At 38.8% G+C, this 23,932-nt stretch overlaps 7 protein-coding genes across 10 annotated transcripts; 2 read left to right on the top strand and 5 right to left on the bottom strand.

Annotated features, from left to right (window-relative positions):
* Window positions 1-56: 56 nt before the first annotated feature.
* On the bottom strand, window positions 57-3,685 carry LOC124329055 (F-box/LRR-repeat protein 6-like). The gene is made up of 7 exons (XM_046788003.1): window positions 2,622-3,685; window positions 2,387-2,550; window positions 2,140-2,309; window positions 1,931-2,071; window positions 1,489-1,864; window positions 1,251-1,407; window positions 57-1,188 (listed from the first exon to the last, which is right to left on the bottom strand). The coding sequence occupies exons 1-7, from the start codon at window positions 3,299-3,301 to the stop codon at window positions 975-977; spliced, it is 1,902 nt and encodes a 633-aa protein (XP_046643959.1). The 5' UTR covers window positions 3,302-3,685; the 3' UTR covers window positions 57-974.
* Window positions 3,686-7,543: 3,858 nt separating this feature from the next.
* Window positions 7,544-10,788, top strand: LOC124329147 (glutamine synthetase-like). The gene is made up of 6 exons (XM_046788186.1): window positions 7,544-7,739; window positions 8,812-9,063; window positions 9,324-9,760; window positions 9,851-10,050; window positions 10,116-10,255; window positions 10,313-10,788. Exons 2-6 carry the CDS (start codon window positions 8,889-8,891, stop codon window positions 10,459-10,461), a joined length of 1,101 nt encoding a protein of 366 aa, XP_046644142.1. The 5' UTR covers window positions 7,544-7,739; window positions 8,812-8,888; the 3' UTR covers window positions 10,462-10,788.
* Window positions 10,488-11,759, bottom strand: LOC124329218 (putative peptidyl-prolyl cis-trans isomerase dodo). The gene is made up of 3 exons (XM_046788281.1): window positions 11,523-11,759; window positions 11,341-11,435; window positions 10,488-11,266 (listed from the first exon to the last, which is right to left on the bottom strand). The coding sequence occupies exons 1-3, from the start codon at window positions 11,572-11,574 to the stop codon at window positions 10,937-10,939; spliced, it is 477 nt and encodes a 158-aa protein (XP_046644237.1). The 5' UTR covers window positions 11,575-11,759; the 3' UTR covers window positions 10,488-10,936.
* Window positions 11,760-11,906: 147 nt separating this feature from the next.
* Window positions 11,907-15,803, bottom strand: LOC124329028. 2 transcript variants are annotated; one of them, XM_046787952.1, is made up of 13 exons: window positions 15,538-15,803; window positions 15,326-15,463; window positions 15,168-15,262; window positions 14,843-15,105; window positions 14,046-14,781; window positions 13,786-13,975; window positions 13,494-13,719; window positions 13,339-13,432; window positions 12,785-13,277; window positions 12,681-12,718; window positions 12,421-12,601; window positions 12,234-12,357; window positions 11,907-12,162 (listed from the first exon to the last, which is right to left on the bottom strand). In XM_046787952.1, the coding sequence occupies exons 2-13, from the start codon at window positions 15,454-15,456 to the stop codon at window positions 12,133-12,135; spliced, it is 2,601 nt and encodes an 866-aa protein (XP_046643908.1). In that variant the 5' UTR covers window positions 15,457-15,463; window positions 15,538-15,803; the 3' UTR covers window positions 11,907-12,132. The 2 variants fall into 2 exon arrangements, with proteins under 2 accessions (XP_046643908.1, XP_046643909.1); XM_046787953.1 differs by having other exon boundaries at window positions 15,326-15,459.
* A 298-nt stretch (window positions 15,804-16,101) lies between these two features.
* Window positions 16,102-17,435, bottom strand: LOC124329194 (protein obstructor-E-like). Of its 2 annotated transcripts, none has more exons than XM_046788249.1 (6): window positions 17,283-17,435; window positions 17,177-17,214; window positions 16,759-17,079; window positions 16,638-16,701; window positions 16,444-16,571; window positions 16,102-16,375 (listed from the first exon to the last, which is right to left on the bottom strand). In XM_046788249.1, the coding sequence occupies exons 1-6, from the start codon at window positions 17,320-17,322 to the stop codon at window positions 16,289-16,291; spliced, it is 678 nt and encodes a 225-aa protein (XP_046644205.1). In that variant the 5' UTR covers window positions 17,323-17,435; the 3' UTR covers window positions 16,102-16,288. The 2 variants fall into 2 exon arrangements, with proteins under 2 accessions (XP_046644205.1, XP_046644206.1); XM_046788250.1 differs by having other exon boundaries at window positions 16,759-17,073.
* A 2,629-nt stretch (window positions 17,436-20,064) lies between these two features.
* Window positions 20,065-22,249, top strand: LOC124329159 (chitin-binding domain protein cbd-1-like). 2 transcript variants are annotated; one of them, XM_046788198.1, is made up of 12 exons: window positions 20,065-20,233; window positions 20,313-20,359; window positions 20,463-20,561; window positions 20,639-20,711; window positions 20,775-20,941; window positions 21,004-21,073; window positions 21,142-21,189; window positions 21,277-21,329; window positions 21,413-21,485; window positions 21,550-21,773; window positions 21,842-21,950; window positions 22,012-22,249. In XM_046788198.1, the coding sequence occupies exons 1-11, from the start codon at window positions 20,197-20,199 to the stop codon at window positions 21,944-21,946; spliced, it is 996 nt and encodes a 331-aa protein (XP_046644154.1). In that variant the 5' UTR covers window positions 20,065-20,196; the 3' UTR covers window positions 21,947-21,950; window positions 22,012-22,249. The 2 variants fall into 2 exon arrangements, with proteins under 2 accessions (XP_046644154.1, XP_046644153.1); XM_046788197.1 differs by having other exon boundaries at window positions 20,069-20,233; window positions 21,842-21,940.
* A 173-nt stretch (window positions 22,250-22,422) lies between these two features.
* Window positions 22,423-23,847, bottom strand: LOC124329167 (cyclin-D1-binding protein 1 homolog). Its single transcript, XM_046788212.1, has 5 exons — window positions 23,604-23,847; window positions 23,234-23,546; window positions 23,013-23,166; window positions 22,796-22,953; window positions 22,423-22,726 (listed from the first exon to the last, which is right to left on the bottom strand). The coding sequence occupies exons 1-5, from the start codon at window positions 23,686-23,688 to the stop codon at window positions 22,462-22,464; spliced, it is 975 nt and encodes a 324-aa protein (XP_046644168.1). The 5' UTR covers window positions 23,689-23,847; the 3' UTR covers window positions 22,423-22,461.
* Window positions 23,848-23,932: the final 85 nt, after the last annotated feature.

Here is a 23,932-nt window from a genome sequence, read left to right as displayed (position 1 = left end):
TTAAACAAGAATTGTACCGTTGGTTAAACTAAAATTGAGGCACTTTTGTCTCAAAGTTTCAGTCTTAGGTCCAGGGAGTATATTTTTGTAAAATATGAACAGCATACACGAATAATTAGTCGATGATCTTATACTGGAGAGTAAACCAAAAGGGTCAAACTTCAGGTTTCCAACTCCTCCATGCTGTACAAAATCACGACGACGAACGGCGCAACTCCCGAGGCTAAGATGATGGGCTAATGAGACACGCACACGCTCACACTTACAATGATACCAAACAATGATGAGTTGTGCAAAAGCCTTTGAACTATGTAAAAAAATGTTTCCTTATAGTCTTTCAATACTTGGCTTTCGGTATGTAGGAAGAGGAAAAAGACGGAAGTGGGAGGGGGCGAGAAGAGCGAAAAATTCCGAGGGGTTTAAGTGTGAGATGAAGAAACAAGTACACAATGTCGTAACAGTTCAGGAAGCTGATCCAACAAAAAAGGAAAAGAAACAATAAAAACACTTTTTTTTGTTTAACCTGTGGAGAGGGGGGATATTAATTTGTCGTTTGTAAAAATGGAAAAAAAAACATTCTTAAAAACTTAATAACACCTTTCAGTATTTGTCGTATATGGCATGGGCATGGACTTTTTGAACACACTATAAGTATAATAATAATAAAGTCGACTGAGACGGAGTATTGTTTTTTTTTCGAATCGTCTCCGTAGTCCAACGACTGGGACATACCATAAAATACAACAGTACAACTAAAGTGGCTGAGGGGAAGACACAGACGCATTGTTTGCCCTATTGCTTCGTCATCCACTTTGGTCAAAATTACTAATAATTTAAAAAAGACGGCCCGGTATCACCGGAGAGATATAATTATAAGGAGTGGGGGGGGGGAGGTATTAGGGGAGTGATTTTTTTTTAAATGAAAGGTCAGTATTATGAAAACGGTTGGTGAATTGTGTGTGGTTTCTTTCTCGTCAATCGTCGGCTTGATCATTATTGTCGTCAAACCGGCCGGCTTGAATAGCCGTTCTCAACAAGGAAAGTTGAGTTACGCCATCATAAAGGCGTTTAATTCCACGCGGGAGAGCACGACAAGAAGAAAGATTCAACGTACGCAATCGAGTGCAATGACACAACACTTGACGGATGGGCGGAAAGCTGACCGATGACCCACACAAATCTAAAACCCTGCAACACAAACAAACAATCAGTAATTTCATCACGAGGTTTTACTTGCGTAAAATACTCACTTGAGGGGTGAATCTGAGTCTTCAGCAAGTGCCATGACGGCCTGATCGAGTGCTTCACTAACAGATGTCCAGGAGAGATCGATTTCGATCAGACTATGGCGCCATTTGCGGATTACTAATTCTAATCCATCGGCTGAGTGGCGCGTAGCAGTACAGCCTATCAATCGAATGAAATAACACATCGATGATATTGTGTGTTGTTCTAGTAAAAGTTAAAAAAAATGAGATGATTGATTACCTGATAAAAATAGATGTTCGAGATCCCAGGCCGGAACACGTACCAAACTAGAATTGGTAATGGATATACATCCACGGACGTCTAGCAGACGGAGTTTATGGGCGTTCTTAAGAATACGTTCAATTGAAGCATTATCCAGCGAGATGTAGGCCTTGGGGTCGACGGCAATGCTAAGCTCCTCTAGGTGAGGAAATCCCAGTGAGGCGGCTTGGTCTTTGAGAGGTGTGGCCGAGAGCCGGATGAGGCTGTTAGTCAAACGCAAGACCCTCAACTTTGGACAACCTTCTTGCAATTGTTCGATGTTGATGCAAACCGTATCCCGCGTTGCTGTTCGGAGGTTCGACAAGTCCAACACTTGCAGATTAGGACAAGAAACCTAAAGAGGGAAAGTTGATTTATAGTAGTGAATGTTTTAAACATGAATTGCCTGATGAGTCATTACCGCTAGAGCGACGACAATTTGCTGGATTCCCGTCGTGCAGTTATTTGCCAAATTCAAATGGGACAGTCGACTGCCCATTACCTTAGATAACTCACACAGGGTTCCGCTAGAAATGGCGCCCCGTGGATTGGCCGTGTAAGGCTACAATGAGAGAAAATGATTAAGGGTTACATTGTTATATTATGGAAATTCGTCGAAATCAATCTTACCGAGATGGCCGACAGATCAAGCCTTTGTAAGCTTTTGCAGTTTTGTATAACGTTCAGTAGACTCTCACCCATCAAACCTTTGCACCCATTAAGGCTCAGCGCTTGGAGATCATTGCAGGTTTGAGACAAGCCCTCAACCGCAGCACGACTCAATGCAGAATTCCATCCACCTAGAACAAGAAGAGTATATATGATGACAAAATAGCGTTAAAAATAATTTAATAGTTCACGAAATAGCGACGTTTACCTAAAGCCAAATCTTGGACGCGGGACAACCGATTCTGAAGGAGCCAAACAAGTTTACGCTCTGTTCGGTATTTTTCGTTAACTCTTCCTGTAGCTAAGTCAACCGTATGCCATAATAATGGATCGGTAGAAACTTCCCACCACAGGCGACAAACGTGGGATAACCTGTTTGAATGCAAACTCGACCGTGAATAATACGACGGGGGAAATTGTACATAAAAAAGTTTAACTCTTACATGACTAACGTAGGAACGCATCCTTCAGTATAAGTCACTTCCATGAAAATCTTGAACAAAATTTCTGGGGGCATTCTCTCATTTGCCCAAACACTTTGAGCTCCATTGTTATCATTAGTGTGTCCCGCCGATGAGCCGTTCACGTCCAAGAAATAATTTTGATCCTCTTCTTCTTCTTCCTCGTCCGTTCCATCGTCGGATTGGCCTTTCTTCCTTCTCTTACGTTTTCTGCCTTTGGCACCCGCCTTCGTCGCCGCCGGTTTTCGGGCTCTAGGTGTTTTCAATCTGACAGTTTTGGGTCTGTTTTTCGCACCAGTTGCCGCTGTAGATGTGCTCTGATGTAACACTTCTTGAGTTGGAGACTTTTTAATCTTGAGTTTTATTCCTTCTAGCTCTGGTGATATCTGACTTTCATACACCACTGGGCAGGGTCGTTGCTGTTTACGCTGAGGGATTTTTAGGCTGTCTGCGATGTTACTCTTGGGTTCAGGACACATCACTTCACATTCTTTTGAGTGAGAGTTTCTGAAATCGTCAGGGCTTGTGTGTGCAGAGGAGAAATCAGTAGCATTGCTACTGAGAACTTCAAAGTCATGCCTGAGCTCAACACTGGGACTAGCAGAACTGGTCGAAGGAGTGGGTAACAAGGGGAGGTCTATCGGACTGACTGCTGTATCCATTCTTCAAGAAGGTGAGACTGGGCACAATAAAAACAGAAACACTTCACTCTTTCAGCAATACAAGTCCTAACGGCGAGTCGTCCAAGTCATCTCCAAAACCTCTCCTTTCTTGTTGGCCTCAAAATAAATTTAGACCTGCGAACAAGGGGTTTCTGACGCTTTCACTCATTGGAGCCAACACCGAGACGATATTCGACAACTGGCATTGCTCGATCTCTTACGGTTTACCTGAAAATGTTTATACCGAAACTAATGACAACTTCTAGACAAAAACAAACAAGTGGATGCCAGATGATAGATGGTAGCATTCACTTTCTTATAACATAGTAACGCGCTTACAAACTGTTTTGCACATAAAAGAGTCGCGTCTGCTTGTCACTCGACTGACAGTCGGCCACGCCACCTAGTTTACAGAATTAATTCACAAAGACTTTGTTTGGACATGATTTTATTCGATAAAAACCATTGGTTTTTCACATGCAATACATTGCAGTCACTTCAATAATTCTTAAAATATTCTTGAAGCAGTGAGCATCAATATTTTTTTCCAAGAAAAAGACATTCGTGATCGATTGATTGATTAATACCGATTTTGACCGAAAGAGTCACAAAGTTCTCACGGATCATCTGTAAATTGTCTTTGCAGTCAATTATTTGTTTTATAACCCCTTCTTTTGCATTTACACCAACAGATAGCGACAAAGACGTTGATAACAATATTCCTAGAAATTTGGAGTCGTGATTTAATGATTATATAACTCACGGATACCGCATATGTCTGTCCATCATAATTAAATATGTACTGCAATAGAAATTCAAGACAAACAACAAAACATAATCCCGCGGGAAAACAGAAACAAAGCAAACTCAAAAAGACATTTCAGATTTTAGGTTCTCTGACGTATCTTTGTTTTTGGAAAACCCTGGATAATTCCGGGAAACAGTAAGTAAGTAAGAACTCTAGTCCTGTTATCTCTCTCTTTTTTCAAGGAGTTCTTAACCATTACCGCTAGATGTCACGCAGCAAACTTATTCAATGATACAAAAATTCACGCGAAATTCGCATTTCCTGATGTCCTACGGAATTTCTGGGAAAGCGGAATTGGTTTGGACACGCATCGGATTTCCAAAAACGGCAAGTCCCAATGGACATGGATTTTTCACGTACCCAACCATTTACTGCCTAGCTGGTACCAGGCTGGTACGCACATCTGATACTTTCGAATGCAAATTTTTTTTTTTTTTTTTTTTTTAACATTGTAGATATAGCAACGACATTTCTGGCCATCAACCTCTTTCAGTGAACTGACCTTGTTGATATTTTTGGTGTCTTAAAAGATTTCAGCAACATACGTTGCGCCTGAAGGGCAAACCGGAATTGGCGGAAACTTTTTTTTAACAACAATCTACTACTACTAGTCTACAACCAGCTGTCATTGTAATTTTATTTCTCTTGATCATAACGGTGGAAATTTTAAAACAACAAAAACTGCCTCGCCCTCGTCTTTTCGTCAATTCTAAATTCATTTTTATCTTTTTATTTACCGATTCAATTCACGAAACTGACCTAAGGGGTCCGTTATTGTGTGATGATTCGCCACGCCAACTCTATTATAAGCTCATTATAGATATTCTCTCACGGGAGAAAGTCCATGCGTGACTGAAATCGGCTCAGCACAAACTGCGGGCGGACAGTCGAGTAGCTCAGTAATTAGATTTTGAATGTGATTGGCAATCGAGATTTAGCCGGTTGATTCACGAAATGACGGCCAATGTCTTGTTTCAAAAGCTTCGGGTGACTTTCAAATCGGCTTGAACCGGTTGGCTTTTTGTTATTGTATTCATTCTCTGCTTTTTTGGCTGTTTGTTTGTTTTAACAAAATGCGTAGTCCTGCTTTATTTTTCCGATACGACCAATGAAACCCGTTTTGATTAGACATACAAAAATTGCCAATGTATTTCAATCGCCTGTTGATGTTCCGCAACAGTTTATAGATGACGTCATGTAAGGCGGTTGAAACGACGTCGTAGACTCCACGGCACTACGCAGAGGGAAAACAAAAACGAGTTCGACATTTGCTTATATATCCCGCCACTGCGCAATCGTGTTGGAGGTGGGATCGGATTTCGTGTCAACAAGAGTTGCACTACATCCAAGTCCGTGTTTTCCGTGAATATTCGTTGTCAACAACAAGCTGTTCCAGTTGCGGGAAAACACGAAAACATCATTGACCTTATCCTCAATGCATCGCAGCCAGAGAATCAGTTCAAGTTCCTTTTGTATTATGGATGAAACCGCTTCGATGGCGGTATTAGTTTAACGTGTGCAAAAATACAAGAGAAATTATCTTATTTCAGATTTTGTTTCTTTTTAAAACATTTCGAGCAAACAAATATACTAACTGGCTATTCTGGACTCGGTGACCTTGTGGGTGGCGGATAGACGGACCAGAAATAACCCTTTTTAAAACAAAACAAAACGTGAAACTCCCGTGCCCATTTCTTTTTTTTTTTTTCCAAATAGAAATAACATAGAAAGTTGTCGCTTTTTAAAAAAATTCTAGGGCTGTGTAGAGTGGACGGCAGAGAGAACCACAGCAGCAGACATTCCAAGTCAATTTGCATGGGATATGTATTTTCTCTGGTGGTCTACTGGCCTTGGGAAAGTCTCCAATCGATAGATTATTATCAGACTGCTGCTGCGTCTCTCCCAGCCGCTCACAAGCGGGGCCAGCTTTTCTGGGTAAAATAGCCCGAGAGTGAAAGTTCATCATTTGGTTATATGCAAATAAACTAGGGTATTATAGAATGGTGTCTTAAGTTGCATTTGATTCCTGATGAACACCGTATCGTCAAGGTCAATGTGACATGTAAGAGGAAGCAACTTCATGGCAAGGCGAAATTTTTATTTGCATACAGTTTCGCTCGCTTCCGTGTATCAAACGTTTCGCCTAACAACGTCCGACTCTGTTAACTATCGGAAACCGTTTGAACCGCCACTTGACCTTGGTTATTTCTCGACCTACTCTTCTTCCTAGGAGGATCTATTTTCTTATACGCAATTATTACATCGTAACAAGCGGTACGTTAGAAAAGGTTTTCGTTTCAACCAAGGACAGAAACTTGGCATGTCCTTATTTGGGTGTAATTTTGTTTTTCTTCTATGTATACCCGTCAAGACCCGTTTTCTTTTATTACGTGATTCGGCCGTGCTATAACACAAAGAAACATTACAGTTTTCAATCCACTCGAGGCCGTTTTCGAATTATTATCAACAAATGAACTGACGTATAGTTTAACAATCCAGACACTTTGGATTGAGCAAACTTTGTCGTTAGACAAAATGTTTAAAGTTTATGTCCTTGGAGGGGGGGCTAGACGCGATCGATACAAAATCACAGACTGATTATAATACTAACTGTAATGTGACGGACAGGTGACCATCAATAATATAAAAAACAAGGCCATGTACTAATAGATTTTTCAGTGACGTCACTTGTTTTTAACTCGACTAATTATTGTTCAACGATCAAAGGTTATGGAAGCTATTGTTTTCTGTTATTTTCATCTCTAATGCCCTGAATTGATATCAATCCCAACTTGTAAACAACCAACAGACTCGATCAAAGGTGAATTTTTCCCAATAAACCCATTCCATGTATATCTTTATAAAGTCCTTGTATTACACGCACTACGTCATACTGTTTGATGGCCGGTTGATTTCGCTGTCAACAACAAACAACGGCGTGAAATTTAAGAGCAAATTCGAAACCCAAAATTTAGACCGTTTGACCGCGAGCATTATTAAAACCCAAGTTAAATTAAGTTGTAAAACAAAATAAATAAAAATAATATCTCCAAAGCCAAAGGGGAACAGTGTGATCAGTAGGGTATCACGTGCGATGCCGATTGCCATTGGTCCGTAGTCTTTTTTAGAGAGGGAACGCGAAGCAAACTACACACACACATAATACACGCTGTCGTGTCTACACTGCCCTACGGAAAAGTCCCTCACGGTTAAAAAGTTGCTTCATATGTTTGTTATGGATTCGAGTTGGGCTTGACGTCGGGTATAGAATGGCACATTACCTCATAGCGCCAGCTTTCTTGTTTCTTTTTGTGTGTGTATGTGCGCAGAGTGGGGGGAGGCAGGAGGAGGTTTTTTTGAACGACTCCATCTGCATTTCTTGTGCACCGTGCGTTTTATTCCTTTATGGTGGGGGTACATCCCAGTTTGAGAACCAATAGCCTTTCACTCGGTCATTCTTTTCGGTGTCTCAAACGACAAGGAGGGGCCCCCCTCTCTCTCTCACTCGTCTATAAAATCTGCCGTTCGTTCGACTAGCAGCTCAATCCACTACCTTCTTCTAACGAGAAGAGTCCACACCACCAAGAGGCGGACACCACCACTGGAGACGGCAACTTTAGAACAATTCGGGTACGACTGACTGATTTTTATTTGGGTTTCATCACTTGGCAACTGGTTTAGACATTTATGTAATTTTTTGTGGACCACTCCTATTTGTTTAGTTGTTTTAAATTTTGATGGGGTCAAGGTCGAGCGAGGTCATGTAGGCTCCAGGGGCGTATTTTATCGACTCCACCCCATGCGACCTTCGTCCCTTAATTGATTTCTTGGAAAATTTTTGGGACCCCACCCTTTTGTCTAGAGTTGATTTTATCAGATTAACAAGACTTGAAAATAATAAAAAATATTTCATTTTGTTTACGAAACTGAAAGTAAGTTGTTGCTGAGGCGCGAACCAGAGAAAAGTGGGTCAAACGGAGATCACGTGATATCACGATCCTTTTTCTATTCCTTGTCGTCAACAAGTGAGATTGGTGGTAATCCCCCCCTTTTTGGCCATCCGCACGAATTTTTTCATTAAAATTTTGCTTAGTCTCATTTTTATCTGCCGTTTCCCGAAGAGATTGCGCAATTTCACTGGCCCATACTGGCGTGATAAAGCGAAAACTCGAAAAATATCTAACGATTGTGGGGGGACGAGCGAGTTCATTGCGTGCGGAAATCCCGCACGTTCTTGGTTTGTTGCCATGAGGAGTCTCTCCTGTATGTAGGGGTATTCTCTGGGCGCTTGCGCTGTCGTGCAAGGAAAATCCTTGCACGGTGACCCCCCTCCCGTCTCCTTTGTGTGTGTGTGTGTGTGTGTGCTGAATCCAGTTCCGACTGGTTCACATCGCTTCGTCGATCCAGTTCGGAGCGGTTTTTTTTTAAATTGATCCGGCCAACCAACTAGAAACCTCTAGCAGCTTAATTTCCTTTCTCTGGGTTGCTCTTTGCCTGTCTTACATAACCAGCAGCACCAACACAACAACATTTTGGCATGGAGACAAAGAAAATAAAAGCAACAGCGCAATTATTTTTCTTGGATGACCCGTCAACCACACAGTTCCTTTTAGTCATATGAGTCAGGGACAGATGATTATCTCTACGAAAATATCAAATAATAATTAAATGTTTTCTTTTTTCTTTTTAAATTTTTTAACAGGGAATCGTTGATACGTGTAAGACTTTGATTGGAAATTTTTGGAGAATCTTCACAACCCATCAGACACAAAAGAAAAAATGGCAGGTCTAATGACTAACGCGTCCGCTACCAACAAAGCCGTGCTGGATCGCTACATGAGACTCCCGCAGCCAGACGACAAAGTCATGGCTACGTATGTCTGGATCGACGGCACGGGCGAATACGTCCGAGCAAAGACGAGAACCATCGATTTCATCCCAAAGACTCCATCGGGTAAATAATTGACACAAAAGAAAACTTCCTATTTGTTTTGTCGTTCTGTCGGAGACGCCCTCTTTTCCATTTATGAGCATTTGGCACGGTCCTTCGCATAAATAATGAGTGTTTCGTACTATCGGATAATGGCCTTGGTGAATGAGAAAAACAAGGTTCCAAATCCGGTTACGACTAGAAACATTTTTGCATCTTTTAGATTTCTAGCCGCTGGCCAACAATTCTTCAATGTTTTGTTTGTTTCGTTTTCTTTTGTTTAGAATTGCCAATTTGGAACTATGACGGAAGTTCAACATATCAGGCCGAAGGCAGCAATTCGGATGTTTATCTCTACCCGGTGGCCATCTATCGCGATCCTTTCTGTTTGGGCAACAACAGGCTCGTCCTCTGTGACACTTACAAGTACAACAAGAGACCCACCGAGTCAAACCATCGCAACTCTTGCCTTGAAGCCATGAATTCGGCTGCCGAATACGAGCCATGGTTTGGCATTGAGCAAGAATACACTCTGTTAGATAATGATCTCCATCCCTTCGGCTGGCCCAAGAATGGCTTCCCTGGACCCCAGGGACCGTACTATTGCGGTGTAGGAGCCAACAAAGTTTTCGGACGAGATATTGTCGAAGCTCATTATCGTGCTGCTCTTTACGCCGGGGTCAATATTTCGGGGACCAACGCTGAAGTTATGCCCGCTCAGGTAAAAATTTTGAAATCCTTGAAAAGATAACAGGAGATTACGTCAGGGAAATATCGTAATCTTGTTGTTGTTGTTGTTGTTTTGTTACAGTGGGAATTTCAAGTCGGTCCTTGCGAAGGTATTACAATGGGCGATGATTTGTGGATGGCTCGTTACATTTTGCATCGCGTCGCTGAAGATTTCGGCGTCAATGTTTCCCTGGATCCTAAACCGATGAAAGGTGAATGGAACGGAGCTGGAGCCCATTGCAACTTCTCCACCAAAGCCATGCGAGAAGAAAACGGCATTGCGTAAGTTTTTGAAAAAGAAATTGTGATGAATTATTGATTTTCAAACTGGCATTTCCAATTTACAGAGAGATTGAAAAAGCAATTGAAAAATTGTCTCGCTGCCATGTGAAACACATCAAAGCCTACGATCCCCATGAGGGCAAAGATAATGAGCGACGTCTTACCGGCCGTTGTGAAACTTCGTCCATTCACGATTTCTCTGCCGGTACATCAAAAGGAGATTAAGTTGAATTCTTTTATTAAATTTTAAATTATTTTTCAGGTGTGGCTAACCGCGGTTGCAGTATTCGCGTGCCTCGTGGAGTGGCTGAAGAACGCAAAGGTTACTTGGAAGATCGCCGTCCGGCTTCCAACTCTGATCCATATCAAGTGACCGAAGTGGTTGTCCGCACCACTTGTCTCGAACAATAGACTATCCTGATATTTTTTAGGCCCCATTTTTCATAAAGAAGAGTAAACCATCCATTCCTTCTATGTCCCGAAGGCGCAAAATAAAACAACAAAAAAAAAAAACTACCACGTTCTATCGATTATCGCCAAATTGTAATCTGACCCCTCTAATTTTAATATTCTCATTCTGTGGTCGTTCCCTTTTTCTCCTATGTGACGTTATCGATTTGTGTAAATAATCTGATCGATTGGCAATTTTGAAATTCATCAGTAAGCAAACATGAAATATGCAGTATGTGTTACCAAACTTAATGTCAGGTAAATACAAAAATTTTTAGATAATCTAAACTCTGAACCCTTGATGTGTTTTCTTAATTCAGTTGAAGAAATTGTAAAAACCAAATTTATACTTGCAATAATAATGTTGTATATGGGTATGCAATAGACGAAACATCCAAAAATTCTAGTAAAAAGAAAATTTAATGAAAAATTTAATTCACGCAGTGCGAAGAATAATATGAACTCCTGAATCAGTCCACACAGGTTCACTCATTCCACCAACTTTTAAGCTAAAAGCAGCATCTTCAAACGGTTTCTGCATTGCTCCTCTACCAAAACTACCAAGATCTCCACCTTTCTTGGCTGAACTGCAGTCTGAGTATTTCGAGGCCAATTCAGCAAATGAAGCTTCACCATTAATAATCTGCTCTTGATAAACAACTAGCAAATCCATAGCCTCTTCTTTAGATATGGTGATGTTGTCTTGCCGCCATGATGATGGTCTACGAGAATCCCTGTGTTTGACAAGAAGATGACTGCATTGAACCTGATTAAGAGATACACTTTTAGTTTACAATTTGGTTTGATGGCAGTAATAGAGAATTATTTATAAAAGCAAACCTTTTCTGGGCCGTTTGATGAAGCACGCTCTGCTGGTTTAGTTGGAGTATCCCATTGACTCTCTTTGGTGTAGATATTCAAGTAGTAGCTCGTTCCTACAATCAATTCAAAGTGAATAAATAAAAACGAAAATCACAATAGTTTCCAGCTGCTAATTGCATTAAAGAAGATGACTATATTACCTGACGATCGGCTTACACGTTTCTCCCAACCAGGTGGCAATTCTTCAGACATATTGATGGTGGTGTTGACTGAGTAATAAGTAATAAGAGACTTTGTGAATTGTGCACAGGACGAATTATATTAACTGTAAAATAGCGACAATAGTATGGTTTTCAAACTACGACAAAGTTGTCGGTTTGATTTGACTTTGAGTCTTTGACAGCAAAGAACAGTCCAGCAGAGAAGGAGATAGCTACTGTTAGTAGGTAAAATTTCTCTAGGTGGCAGCACTTGCACTTCTTCATTAACATAAATTTCAAATTTGAACTGGATTTTACAATACAATTTGAATTTACAAAAGACGTTTTATTTTATTTTACAGAAAATTTTAATCTTGAATTCAAAATTTTTTAATTTTTTACATTCTGTATTATTGTTGCACGGAAAGTACAGTACAAGTAAATTACAAAATTAGGACAGTATGTTTTGTTCAATGACAGTTTTGATTCAATTTTATAAAAACTGATTTTTTCCTGGTTTAAATACTTGTTTATCAAATAAAATAAAGAATTGGAAGGTAATTAATGACTCAAACTTGATCACTAATCATAAAAAGAAAAATGTGCTTATTTACTTATTGTTGAATTCTTTTCGCTTTGCCTACAAACATGAAAAAATGATGTTAATACATGCTTTATTAATTATTTGATGACTTAAATACAGTAAATTACCTCAATAGCTGAAGAAGCAACCTTATCTTTCACAGAACACAAGAAAAACAGTAGAGAAACATACTGCAGTGAATAAAGAGTGAGTTCTGACAAGGAATCATCTTTCATCCAAGGTGCACCAGCCCTAAAAGACGAAATCAGATGAATTTCTTTAAAATCATGTAAAATTATGGCTCAAGATATTTACTTTGCGCAATCGGCAAAGATATTTGGATGCGTCTGGGCAGTGACTACTTTGCAGTCGATCTTTGCTTTAAAGGCGGCTATTTGACTATCCAGACTGGGGATGAGCATCAAGATGTCCGGCTTAGGAAGATACAATTCACCCCCATCTTCAACTGTATAAAGCCTTCGTTCGTCTTTCAAAACTGATGACATTTAAATCCAATAAAGAATTATGAAATTTCAAAAATACAAAAACAGCAAAATAGTTAAATGGGGATTTACCTAGTACATCGACGCATTTTGAGTCATTCGCCTCCAAACTGCAAACAATCAAAATAATGGAGTTTGAAATCAAGTTAAAGTATTAAAAAAATAAGCTTCTTTACCTTCTTTCAGATGCTAAGACCGGAAGGGGTTCTTTCACCGAGGCAATCACGTATTCTTCAGGCTGGATGTTCGAAGAAATTCTTTCACTGAATAACAGTTCGTCTATTGATGGATTCTCGAAATCAAGATGTTCGTTATTTGAAATCAGGGTCGGTGTCGTAATCGAGATGCTTGTTGTTTGCAACTGGCTTGTAACTGAATTCACTGCCGATGAGGGAAACGCGCAAATTGGATTTGGTGATGGCGCTCTACCGGTGTGTTCAGCTGGAGGCGACGGCGTGGAATATTCATAAACAGAATTTGCGGAGGCAACAGCAATTTGTTCCTCTTCGCAATGCAAAGCAAATCCATTTTCAATCAAATAATCACTGACGTGGATGTCGTTCTCCTTTGTTGTATCAACCAAAGTCAAAGAGTAGACTGTGTCGATTTCATACTCTGGTATCTCTAAGGTCTCTTCAATCATCTTTGCAGCAGCAATAATCTTACACCCTAAGTATTTAAAATAATAAGTATGAGCTGTCTATATGAATACACAGTTGAAACTAATCACCTTTAATGAGATCCAAAAAACATTTCCCTGATTCAAATGACCATTTAGGCTCGTGTTGTAACGGCTGAATGCCAAAGATTCGACCTCGGAAAGCCTGGAATATAACAGGGAAATTTTAATGCAACAAAACGAACCATTTTAAAATAAAAAGTTACCTGCAGAGGCATTTTCAAAAAATGGAGGTGTAGATGACGGATCCTGTCCAGTTTCACGAAGTTTTTACTACCATAGTCAACATAAAAAACCTGGAAAAGGTCTTGATGGCATCCAACGATTCGAGCCCTGTACCAGAGATTGTCAGTGTACATGGCAGCAACTAGCTGGCCAATGTACATCTCAGTCCGGGATATGACATACTCAGGGTTACTGCTGTAAAACAGCCTGAATTTAAAATGTAAAAAGTTAAATTTTCGAGGCCGCAGTCATATTTTATGATTTTCAAGTTACGTCATGTCATCTGTAAGATCTTCAATGGGCTTTCTGTTCTCGCTCAAGAACCAATAGAATTCGCCTGGAGAATAGACCTCCGCAACAATCAGAAAGAAATAGTCGAAATCGGCTAAATTTCCAGGGAATGCCTGACGTCCCACTGGGATGTTAACTTCATAAACGTTTTTGATCTTGGGTTTACGTACACCTGTGTAAACGAAAAAGAGATAAATGTGAAATCAAACTTGTCAAATAATTATCAAAGTAATAAAATATACCAAACGTGTCGGGCAAAACTTCGTCGGCGCGAGGTGGGGCGTGCCAAGGGACGGGTACAACTTTCTGTAGAGCGATGCGAGCAAGCGTTTCGTCAGAATCTCTGCCACCAACTATCATTGATTGTAAAGGCTTAGTCCCAGGAATGCGCGTGCGAATATCCAACGCGGCCCATTGAGTTTGAACAATATGTCCATTCGTTGTACGATACATTGTATCTTCCGACTGTGGTGTGGCAGCTACGTTAGTCGGAGATGTGAATTGAACAGGGACTGCAGTAGTCGGTGATTGAAATTTTGGAGTCGCTCTATTCGTAGGAGATTGACCGTTTGAATAAGCTGCATTATTTGGAGTGTGCATCTTGGGCACTGCTCCAGTTAGACTCCCTCGATCTGCATGTGGTGACGGAATCGCTGTTTCTAATTGACTTGGTCGTAGTGTCTCATGTCCTGCAAGACCCACCAACGTGTTGTCTGAACGCTTCCACAATCTAAACACGTTACCATGTCGTTGGAAGAAAGCGAAAGAAGTCAAATTTGGCTCGATGTTTTGAAGATATACTTCTTTCTTGAACTTATTCGAATAGAGGGCAAAGACATGAGCAATGTCAATTCCATCAGGATAAAACTGAAAAAGATTTTGAAATTCAGACACCAGTTGAGACTCATATTCAACACTTGAACATGTACGCAATGGTGGTATTTCAGCCTTCAATGAATTTCCATTGATATGTACAACCTTCAGTAAAAATAGAAAAATTAATTTGGCTTTTTTTAAATTAAGTTAGCAAACTTTGTACTTGAGAAGCTGTTGGTTTGCCATTTGTGTTGCCTGCCATGTTAGAATAGGAATGAGTCATTCTTCCTGGAGGTGCCGAAAATTGTGTTGGTTGGAAGTGATTCCTATTGCCCTGCATTGTTGGATTGGGATATCGCCTGGCAGGAGGTTGATAGTGATTGTTGTATTGAGTTATTCTGTTATAGTTTTTAAAACTAGCAGTTTGACTATTCTTCTGGCCTTTGACTAATTCTTGAATGTGACCAGTTTTTGAATTAGAAATAGCTGGTAAAGATGGAAAAAATTAATAATTCGAGCAGGTTATGAATGGATTTTAAACTATTTACCTTGGAGAAGAACATGTCCACTTGGTAATCTAGTAAATTTCACTACATCAGGAATAGAAGCTAAGAAATCAGCTGGGTTATTGTGTCCAAGTTGCCTTTAAAAGATAAACTATGTTAACTAGATTTATTCAACAAAGTAGAAGTGTATTTATACTAACTTGTATGGAAAATCTTTCATTTCAACATTGGCATACTCATTCAATAGCTTGTCCAAAGTCAAGCCTCGTGAATGTGGAACTAGTAGGGAATTCACCACTACTTTCACTTCTTCTTTTAAACCTAAGTTCATTTTCTGCCTATACCATATTCAATCATTGAAGTAAAAATACTAAAATAACTCACATATGACAAATCTCACAATTTCTCATACCAAAAGTTCTCGAAATTAAAACGGAAGTCTCAAGTCAGTGAACTAAAACGATGAAAAACGGTACAAAATTTACATCAATATTTTAATGGTCAGAAATTAAAAAAGAAAAACAATGAATCTAGGCCAAGAGGCCACGTTTTCTAATAGGAAACGAAATTTGCGACGAGATGGTATCGAATGCTGTGTTAGAAGCACATTGCATATGCATTGCGTAGGACCTTTGTTTTTCTTTTGTTTTGCACAATTCAGCAGCGTTGCCTTTGACTTCATTTCCTGTTGCATGGAGGGGAAATTCCAAAAAAGTAATCTCATTTGAGTCACTTCATTTCAGACATTATTCCTTAATTAAATTTTCTACTAGAACCTACGTGGGTTATTATTTGTTTAGTGAGTTTCCTCCTCGATAAAACTCCACTAGCGAATGGCGAACTGGCGACACTTTTTTGAGTTTTTCTCTCAAGCTTTCGAGACGCTTTTTCTGTAACTTGAAAGTGTTTGGGCTTTGGGGAAATTCTACTATTAATTTGTACCGATTTATTTATTTTTTTAAATTAAAATCATAACTGCTGCTTTCAACGTAAATAATGTTTTTTTTACATCATTACGTAACTTGTATTGACTAATGATTCGCATAATATGTAAGATATAAGTGTGTCTTTTAAAAATAAACGTTGTAAATACATCAAGAGGAAGTTTAGTAGGTGATAGTATTTTATACAACTCTTTCACATAAATTGCTCTCACCATTTTTCTAAAATCCAGGCAAATTGCAGTTGACATTGGCTGGCCAATCACAGGCTTCGAGAGCTGGGTTATAATAAAGTCCAGCAGGACAATTCTGTCAGGAGAAAAACAAAGCGTTAATTGAAAACGAAAAATAATATGCAGATAAAACAATAAGCTTACATAAAGATAAGAATTGTCTTCAAGGCAAACGTAATACTGAGAGCAAGAATAAGGACTGGGGAAGTATCCATTCGGTTCGGGACATTCAAATGGACCAGGTGCCGTTGGTACGGCTACTGTCGTTGTCGCTATGAAAAGAATCGAACGCAACTTTAAAGCACCACAAATTTGTGTAAATTTTGTCAATTACTCACTAGCACAAGGAGTTGCAACACATGATGATACGGTGGCGTCAAAAATCCCTCCATTTGGACAAGTCTATCATTTTAAATAGAGAAATGATTTCTTCAAAAATAGGAATGATAAATGTCGCACCTGTAAGTCTGAGACGCCATCGGTGCATATGTAATATCGCGAATCACAGGCTCCTTCTTTGACAGGGAAATTTCCGTTTGGAGAAGGACAAGTAAAGGGTGCTAGACGGTCTCCACAATCCACCTGTTCTTTAAAATTGCATCCGTAATATTCGAGATCAAACAACAGGTCGTCTCGACAGTGATACAAGTGAGTGGGAGTGCCACCCGAAGAGCAGATGTAGTACAACTCGCACTGAGTTTCGTGAGGAGCTACGAAAAGTCCCTCGGGACATTGATAATCGGATTCACCTAAATCGGTATCTCTTGCTTCTATCTGTAACAAAAGTAGACATGACAAATTAATATGAATGCCATGACTTGCTGTTTCATTGTTGTGCAGATTACGCTTTTTTTTAATTAAGAAGTAAGTTATGTACCTTTAAATTTGAGGCTCCCGCGACAATTGCCATAAGTCCTGATCCAAGTAAATTTAGAGGTCACTTTTTAGTTGGAATTTGAGATGTTTATTGGATTTATATTTACCGCAGAAAGCCAGCAATGAGGCTAGAACTTTTGAATTCATTTTCTATTGCGGTTGCTCAACAGATATGCAAATGACTCCAAAAAGTGATGTTTCACTCTTGTTACCAAGGGTGGAATATAGAGTAGTCAAGGTACTTCATTATTTAAACGTTCCACCTTTTATCGAATGGCCATTTTATCAAACAGTTATCAAGCAACAAGCGTGATCTATACGTATGCATCCTACACATGATGCAAGATAGCCTCTTTACTTTTTGTCGGCGATAAATAGTCTAGAACTCTGTGGGTGGAAAGGAAACAAACAACGACTGATAGCATCAATAAATAATTAATACGACTCTGTGGAGTTTTGAACAGCAGGGGGGGGGGGGTATGATACAGCAAAAATTCAAGATGGATGGAATTTGCCAAAGTATGTTCACTCCTCAACCGTCCTCACCTGTAAACATTTATTTAGGTGAGTGAGTCCAGTGTCCTCATTATCTATCCTGGCTGTTCTAATGAAAAATTTTGCACTTGTTACGCAACACATCACACGTAATTGTGGTAAATTATTGGCTTTGCGTTTAAAGTTATATTATTTGAGTTGATGGACGAATGTTAATGGCACATTTCTCCACTACATGCGAGGGATGAAGATGAACATATTTTATGCTTGTACACAAATTCACGAAAGGTGCCTTATTTTACTCACGTATTGATTAATTACTTTTCAAGTGGGAAAAAACACAAAAAATGTTCAAATACAATCCATTACACATACAGTCCCCTCCATAAGTATGGGATCACCCCGCGCCGTTCCATAAGGCGGCGTGTATTTTTCTAGTTGGTTTTTCGGGTGGTAAAAAGTGAAAAAATGACATAAATTCACAAAACTTGGAATTTATGTCATTTTACCTCTTTTGTTTTGTCTGAATTTTTTTCAGATTTTTTCGTTCATGGGATAGGCCTCTAAAAGTGGCTCCGAAAGTATCGGATCACTCCGACGCCAACCATGTTATCTTATGACCTGAACTTGTTTTTCACATAGCTTTTTATATATTTAATTTTTAAGAAGGGATTTTTATTTTCAAACCATGTATACACTACCCTTTCATAAACTAACTGTGAGTTTTGCATAATGATCCGAATTTTTTTCGAATTTTCCCAGATTTATTCGTTTCCCGAGTTTCTGAAATCAGAGACTGCAGAAGACTTCATTTACGGTTTACAACCTCTATCAGCTGGCGTAGGCAGGAAAATTAGTGTCGTTTCTATACACCAATGGCGCTCTGCTACCTTTTTTACTTAAGGGGCGTATAAAAACGACACTAATTTTCCTGCCTACGCCAGCTGATAGAGGTTGTAAACCGTAAATGAAGTCTTCTGCAGTCTCTGATTTCAGAAACTCGGGAAACGAATAAATCTGGGAAAATTCGAAAAGAATTCGGATCGTTATGCAAAACTCACAGTTAGTTTATGAAAGGGTAGTGTATACACGGTTTGAAAATAAAAATTCCTTCTTAAAAATTAAATATACAAAAAGCTATGTGAAAAACAAGTTCGGGTCATAAGATAACATGGTTGGCGTCGGAGTGATCCGATACTTTCGGAGCCACTTTTAGAGGCCTATCCCATGAACGAAAAAATCTGAAAAAAATTCAGACAAAACAAAAGAGGTAAAATGACATAAATTCCAAGTTTTGTGAATTTATGTCATTTTTTCACTTTTTACCACCCGAAAAACCAACTAGAAAAATACACGCCGCCTTATGGAACGGCGCGGGGTGATCCCATACTTATGGAGGGGACTGTAGTTGGATAATGTTTTTTGTTTAGGGACCTTTACTATTTATTTTGTTTAGAATATAGTCTACTTATTGTATTACGACAGCTTTGTCCTCGTTTTAATCAATATAATATTAATTTATTTGATTAATGCTGACCAGCGTTATTTGGGCAACATTTTTTGTTTGTCGTCGTTCAAATAAGATAACGATTCATGTGTGGATCTTGGTATTCCCATCAAAGGTACGAAGGCTTTATTACCTAATGTTGTAAACGGTTCTAAGTGTAAAGTATACACGCGCACTTGCGCAGTGGCGGCGCAGTGGTTGTCACGGTGGAATTTTTTTGTAAATCCTTTGTTAATCCTTTATAAATAAGTCCATCAACAGGAGACATGAACATATCTAAGGGAACTTCACATTTTTAAAGATAGTCGTCTTACCGGGGGATTTTTTTAAATTAAATAATGTATTGTGTACAAATGACCCAAAATACATTTTTAGACCAGATAATAAAAACACGACAAACAAATAAGCAAATAAAAACCCAATTTTCTTATTAACGGGAAAAATGTCAACATGCTAGAAATACTTCATTAAAAAAACATCAGTAGTCTTTATTTAGTTTCAAATGAGATATCTGAAATTATAAGAACGAGTAAGGTCATGTCTACGATGTGGAATCACCAGGTAGGGAGTAGCTATAGCACCAGGTTACTAACGATAAAGCGGACGTCAAAAGCAGGATGAAAATTTCGACTTTGCATCGATGCCGCAATTTATATGAACACGGGTAAAGGGCTCTTCAGGATTAGATTGCTGACAAGCTTGTCGTTTAGATGTATACTTGGAGATTTTCCGGTTCTAGTTTTAAGACAAGCAAACAAGGATTTAAAATGACAGAGCACATCAGTTAAGATGACAATGCAATCTCAGAAGTTCCTTATTCCTACTTCTCATTTAGATTTTTTGTTGTTTTCAATTGATAGTATCTATAACTGCTGTGAAATACCACACGGATACCAACAATAAGTCAATCGTGAATGCCAAGCGACAGTATAAAACGGTAAACGTCTGGTCTGTGACGTTACATTTAAATCGCTGGCTTAATCAAGTATAGTAAAATCAGAATCAAGAAGAATTTCACAATGCTGAAATCGCTTTTCTCTGTGTTCCTTCTGCAAAGTGAGTAGATCACCAGTTAATTGAGAGAAAAATGCATAATGAAATTGTTTTTAATATTTTATGCGCCCATTACGTTCAGGTTTCCTGTTGGAAATTAGTGCCTTTTCGTTATCCAGCATGAAACAGGTACATTTAAAAAATTTCCGTCGAAATTGTGTAATATTTGTATTGCATGAATTATTATTGGATCTTACTAATTTATTGCAATTATTGGTATTTGCTGAAATAGGAAAGTTTTACTTGTCCGACATCAGATGGGTTCTATGCTATCGAAGGCCAATGCACAGCGGATTACTACGCATGTGTCGGAGGTGTTGCTTATCTAATGGTGACAAATTAGTTTCACGACAAATATATTTTCTTATAATGCTAATTTGCCAATATTGAAAATAATGTTTCATTCAGACATGTCCAACTAACACTGTTTTCGATCCGCTTCTCTCGAAATGTGTTCCTTACGAATCAGCCTCCTGTCGCAGTAAGTACTAAAATCCATATGTTAATTCGATTCATCGATTAATCTTGCAAAAATATGATGCAGCCGGTGCAACGACTTCTCCAGCGACCACGATTACAAGCACATCGCGTACAACAACGACACCTACGGGTCCTACTTTTACTTGCCCGACACTCGAGGGATTCTACGCCATTCCCGGTACCTGTGGGCCAGATTACTATGTGTGCGTCTCAGGATCGCCTTATATATCGGTATTAAGCTTAGAGTAAATGAATCGATTAACCTTTTTCACGATTTTTTTTCATTTTATTAGACTTGTCCCGAGGGCAGCATTTTCGATCCAGCTACTCTGGTGTGCACTGCTATAGATCAAGCTTCTTGCCGTATGCTAATTACTTCGCCTTTTATTAAGAGTCCCTATTAAATAATCTATTATTTTCGTGAATTGTAGAGTCAGAATTCAAATGCCCAACTTCAGATGGCTTTTACCCAGTGCCCGGTAGGAAAGTCGTAAAATTCAAAATGCATTTTCTGTGTGTGTTTGGGCCCAATTAGCTAATACTACTTATTTTGTTTTTCGTTAAAGGAACTTGTGGCAATAGCTACTACTCGTGTGTCGGAGGAACAGCTTATCTACAGGTAACTAATAGCATTTGTTAGAAATATGAATAAGCTAGAATAAGCTCTATCTAAGGTTTTGATTATCATGCAATGCATTACAGAACTGTCCTGGTACTGCGGTCTTTGATCCGGCTACCAACAATTGCGTCATGGAAGAAAATGCGTCATGCAAAAGTAATAACACGTCACTAATCGAATTTAATGTAAATCTATTAACAATTTCTATGATTAAATATAGGCACAACTACTACTACGCGAACAACACCTACAACAACGCCCACAACAACGCCGACTACGACCCCCACAACAACACCAACCACAACTACAACAACTACTACAACAACTCCGAAACCTACTACTCCAGCTCCATTCGTGTGTCCGGGACCTGCAGGACAATACCCTTATCCGGATAGCTGTACTTTATACTACGTTTGCTCATCAGATGGCAATTACATTGTAGCAGTAAGTTTTAATGTGTAATGTCCAAACTTCAAACAGTCCGTTTTACGTTTCTACTTTTATTTCTGTAGAGTTGCCCAGTAGGTCAAGTATTTGATCCGTCAACGCAGTACTGCGAGGACCCCGTAAATGTTCCAGGGTGCCAATTTGATCCCATTCTGTTTCTTCGGGTATAAAATGGTTTGTAGATTAATTTTTCGTTAATTAATGTTCGTTTTCTTTATTCGTAAATTTCTGGCAGGATCTGCGATTTGTCGGAATAACTGGCAGTCCATTGGTGTAAGTCTCAGGAACAAATACTATAACAACCGTATTTCCAATTACTATGATTCCGATTACAAAATTCCAATTTAAACGACCCCAAAATAGCCGAACTACTTACTATACAAATGTGTAACAGTCAGAATTAAAATGTTCGATAAAGGCTCAGTTTTTGCACTGTTTTGCATCACTTAATTCAAATATATAGAATGCAGCAATTTTTTATTTGATTCGAGTCTTATCACGTTTAATGTAGTACTTTGAATTTAAACTTGGCTTCTCCCAACTTTCTTATACAAAAAAAAAGTTACAGCTAATAATAATGAATAAGAACGTCGAACGATTTACGATCACCCGTTATGGCCGTAAGTAGGCACCAGACATCAGAAAATAACTGTAACTTTCCAATGTATTTCGTTCGCAAAAAATGTTACGTCGAGGAAGCTTTGGTTTGCAAATTTTGAAGATTATGTTGGACGGCTTTTGATAACAATTCAATCCAGGCCTGATCTCCTTCTCCAGCAATTCCCTGGACTGTTTTTAAAAGTTGGTCCATTTTTGATGACAATGTGTTGCCATGATCGACAGCTAGCACAACGTTTACAGGTGGATAGAGTGAACATATTAAATCATCAACCTCGGTACTCATGGTTGAAACTTGTTCAACAACAGGGTCTAATCTGTTTTGATCAACACTGTGAAACAAAAATTGATTTTAAACCTCAATTAAACGCATGAAACAGTTATTCTAGTCTAGGCTTTACCCATTGAAATCGTTGACCAGTTTCGTGGTTCGTCGAACGAGCGCTGCTGCAGTTTTTACAAGACCTCTGACTGAAGGATGAAGTTCAAGCGCAACACCACGAATTGTAGTTTCGTCGTCGGAGTCAATTTCGTCTTCATTTATTGATGCATTCGCAGCCTGAAGAAAACTGTGCTGGAAATCACACAGGAGTAGTAGGATAATACTGATCAACTTACTTCTTCAAGTTCTTCAATTGCATCATTTATGAGTTGTTCTTCTCTATTCAAGACAGAAGATACTGCTTCTTTGTTGTTTTTTGGCAAAGTTGGTAATTTGTCGCAAAATTCCCAGATGATTCCAGTAGACAGAAGGCAGGGCTGCAAGTTGTCACTAGTTAACATAAATAAAAGTCTTAGAAAATATTACTGTAAATACAAAATTATTGTGCTTAAAATACTTTTTCAAGATCAAATTATGAATTTTTTCCACAAACTGCTTCACACCAAATATCAGAGACTCCAATTCTTTTTCAATTATCTGGAGGAATGTTGAACCACAAGTATTGGGCAATAAGAGGTAGCATCCAACGAGCTGACTTGTTGCATTGCACAAGCTTCCAGCTAAGCTTTGGGTTGTTGACACCTCAGGAAAAGGTGGGCTACTATGGGCTATCGCAAATTTTGTGGCTTCATGAGATAAAACTTTAGAGAATGATACAACGTTTGATTGAAATTCCTGTAAATCCTGTTCACATGGCTGCAAAGAAGATTCTAAGAAACAACAAAAATTAACCATTTGCACAAATCAAAGTGAGATATAGAATAAACCTTTTTCTTTTTGTAGACTAGAAATTAGAACGTCACAATTTGAAAAAATATCCTCAAACACTTCTGACAAGTTTCCGGTATTCATTGCTTTCAAATTAAAATGTTTTCGTCGTCAAATTACGCTCATGAGTTATGACAGCGACAAGATGATACAACCTGCTTCTTATTATGTCGTCTGCTCGCTTTTTGTTGCTAGATGCTAGATCATATTTTCTATTTAACATTTTTAAAATTTATTCATTCAATTTGCTTTAAAATAAAAAAAAACTATTTGAATTTAATTTAGTAATACACAAACAACACAAATCATTTTTAGTTTTACATAAAAT

Source organism: Daphnia pulicaria, chromosome 3, assembly GCF_021234035.1.
Source record: "Daphnia pulicaria isolate SC F1-1A chromosome 3, SC_F0-13Bv2, whole genome shotgun sequence".
Lineage (NCBI taxonomy): Eukaryota > Metazoa > Arthropoda > Branchiopoda > Diplostraca > Daphniidae > Daphnia > Daphnia pulicaria.
Note: the sequence above shows the minus strand (reverse complement) of the source record. Positions and strands in the feature narration are given on the sequence as shown.

Excerpts from the sequence above, each read along its gene's own strand:
- LOC124329055 (XM_046788003.1), bottom strand. The coding sequence starts at position 3,301 with ATGGATACAGCAGTCAGTCCGATAGACCTCCCCTTGTTACCCACTCCT. Across the intron at positions 2,072-2,139 it reads TTGATCTGTCGGCCATCTCG|CCTTACACGGCCAATCCACG; the intron begins GTAAGATTGATT and ends CTCTCATTGTAG. Across the intron at positions 1,865-1,930 it reads AAATTGTCGTCGCTCTAGCG|GTTTCTTGTCCTAATCTGCA; the intron begins GTAATGACTCAT and ends TTCCCTCTTTAG.
- LOC124329147 (XM_046788186.1), top strand. The coding sequence starts at position 8,889 with ATGGCAGGTCTAATGACTAACGCGTCCGCTACCAACAAAGCCGTGCTG. Across the intron at positions 9,064-9,323 it reads CATCCCAAAGACTCCATCGG|AATTGCCAATTTGGAACTAT; the intron begins GTAAATAATTGA and ends TCTTTTGTTTAG. Across the intron at positions 10,256-10,312 it reads CATTCACGATTTCTCTGCCG|GTGTGGCTAACCGCGGTTGC; the intron begins GTACATCAAAAG and ends ATTATTTTTCAG.
- LOC124329218 (XM_046788281.1), bottom strand. The coding sequence starts at position 11,574 with ATGTCTGAAGAATTGCCACCTGGTTGGGAGAAACGTGTAAGCCGATCG. Across the intron at positions 11,436-11,522 it reads ACGTGTAAGCCGATCGTCAG|GAACGAGCTACTACTTGAAT; the intron begins GTAATATAGTCA and ends AATTGATTGTAG. Across the intron at positions 11,267-11,340 it reads CATCAAACGGCCCAGAAAAG|GTTCAATGCAGTCATCTTCT; the intron begins GTTTGCTTTTAT and ends TCTCTTAATCAG.
- LOC124329028 (XM_046787952.1), bottom strand. The coding sequence starts at position 15,456 with ATGAACTTAGGTTTAAAAGAAGAAGTGAAAGTAGTGGTGAATTCCCTA. Across the intron at positions 15,106-15,167 it reads TGGACATGTTCTTCTCCAAG|CTATTTCTAATTCAAAAACT; the intron begins GTAAATAGTTTA and ends CATCTTTACCAG. Across the intron at positions 13,278-13,338 it reads TTTTTTGGATCTCATTAAAG|GGTGTAAGATTATTGCTGCT; the intron begins GTGATTAGTTTC and ends TTAAATACTTAG.
- LOC124329194 (XM_046788249.1), bottom strand. The coding sequence starts at position 17,322 with ATGAATTCAAAAGTTCTAGCCTCATTGCTGGCTTTCTGCG. Across the intron at positions 17,215-17,282 it reads CTCATTGCTGGCTTTCTGCG|GACTTATGGCAATTGTCGCG; the intron begins GTAAATATAAAT and ends TACTTGGATCAG. Across the intron at positions 16,702-16,758 it reads ATGGCGTCTCAGACTTACAG|ACTTGTCCAAATGGAGGGAT; the intron begins GTGCGACATTTA and ends TTAAAATGATAG.
- LOC124329159 (XM_046788197.1), top strand. The coding sequence starts at position 20,197 with ATGCTGAAATCGCTTTTCTCTGTGTTCCTTCTGCAAA. Across the intron at positions 20,234-20,312 it reads CTCTGTGTTCCTTCTGCAAA|GTTTCCTGTTGGAAATTAGT; the intron begins GTGAGTAGATCA and ends CATTACGTTCAG. Across the intron at positions 21,486-21,549 it reads AGAAAATGCGTCATGCAAAA|GCACAACTACTACTACGCGA; the intron begins GTAATAACACGT and ends GATTAAATATAG.
- LOC124329167 (XM_046788212.1), bottom strand. The coding sequence starts at position 23,688 with ATGAATACCGGAAACTTGTCAGAAGTGTTTGAGGATATTTTTTCAAAT. Across the intron at positions 23,167-23,233 it reads CATAATTTGATCTTGAAAAA|TGACAACTTGCAGCCCTGCC; the intron begins GTATTTTAAGCA and ends TATGTTAACTAG. Across the intron at positions 22,954-23,012 it reads CAATTGAAGAACTTGAAGAA|GCTGCGAATGCATCAATAAA; the intron begins GTAAGTTGATCA and ends AGTTTTCTTCAG.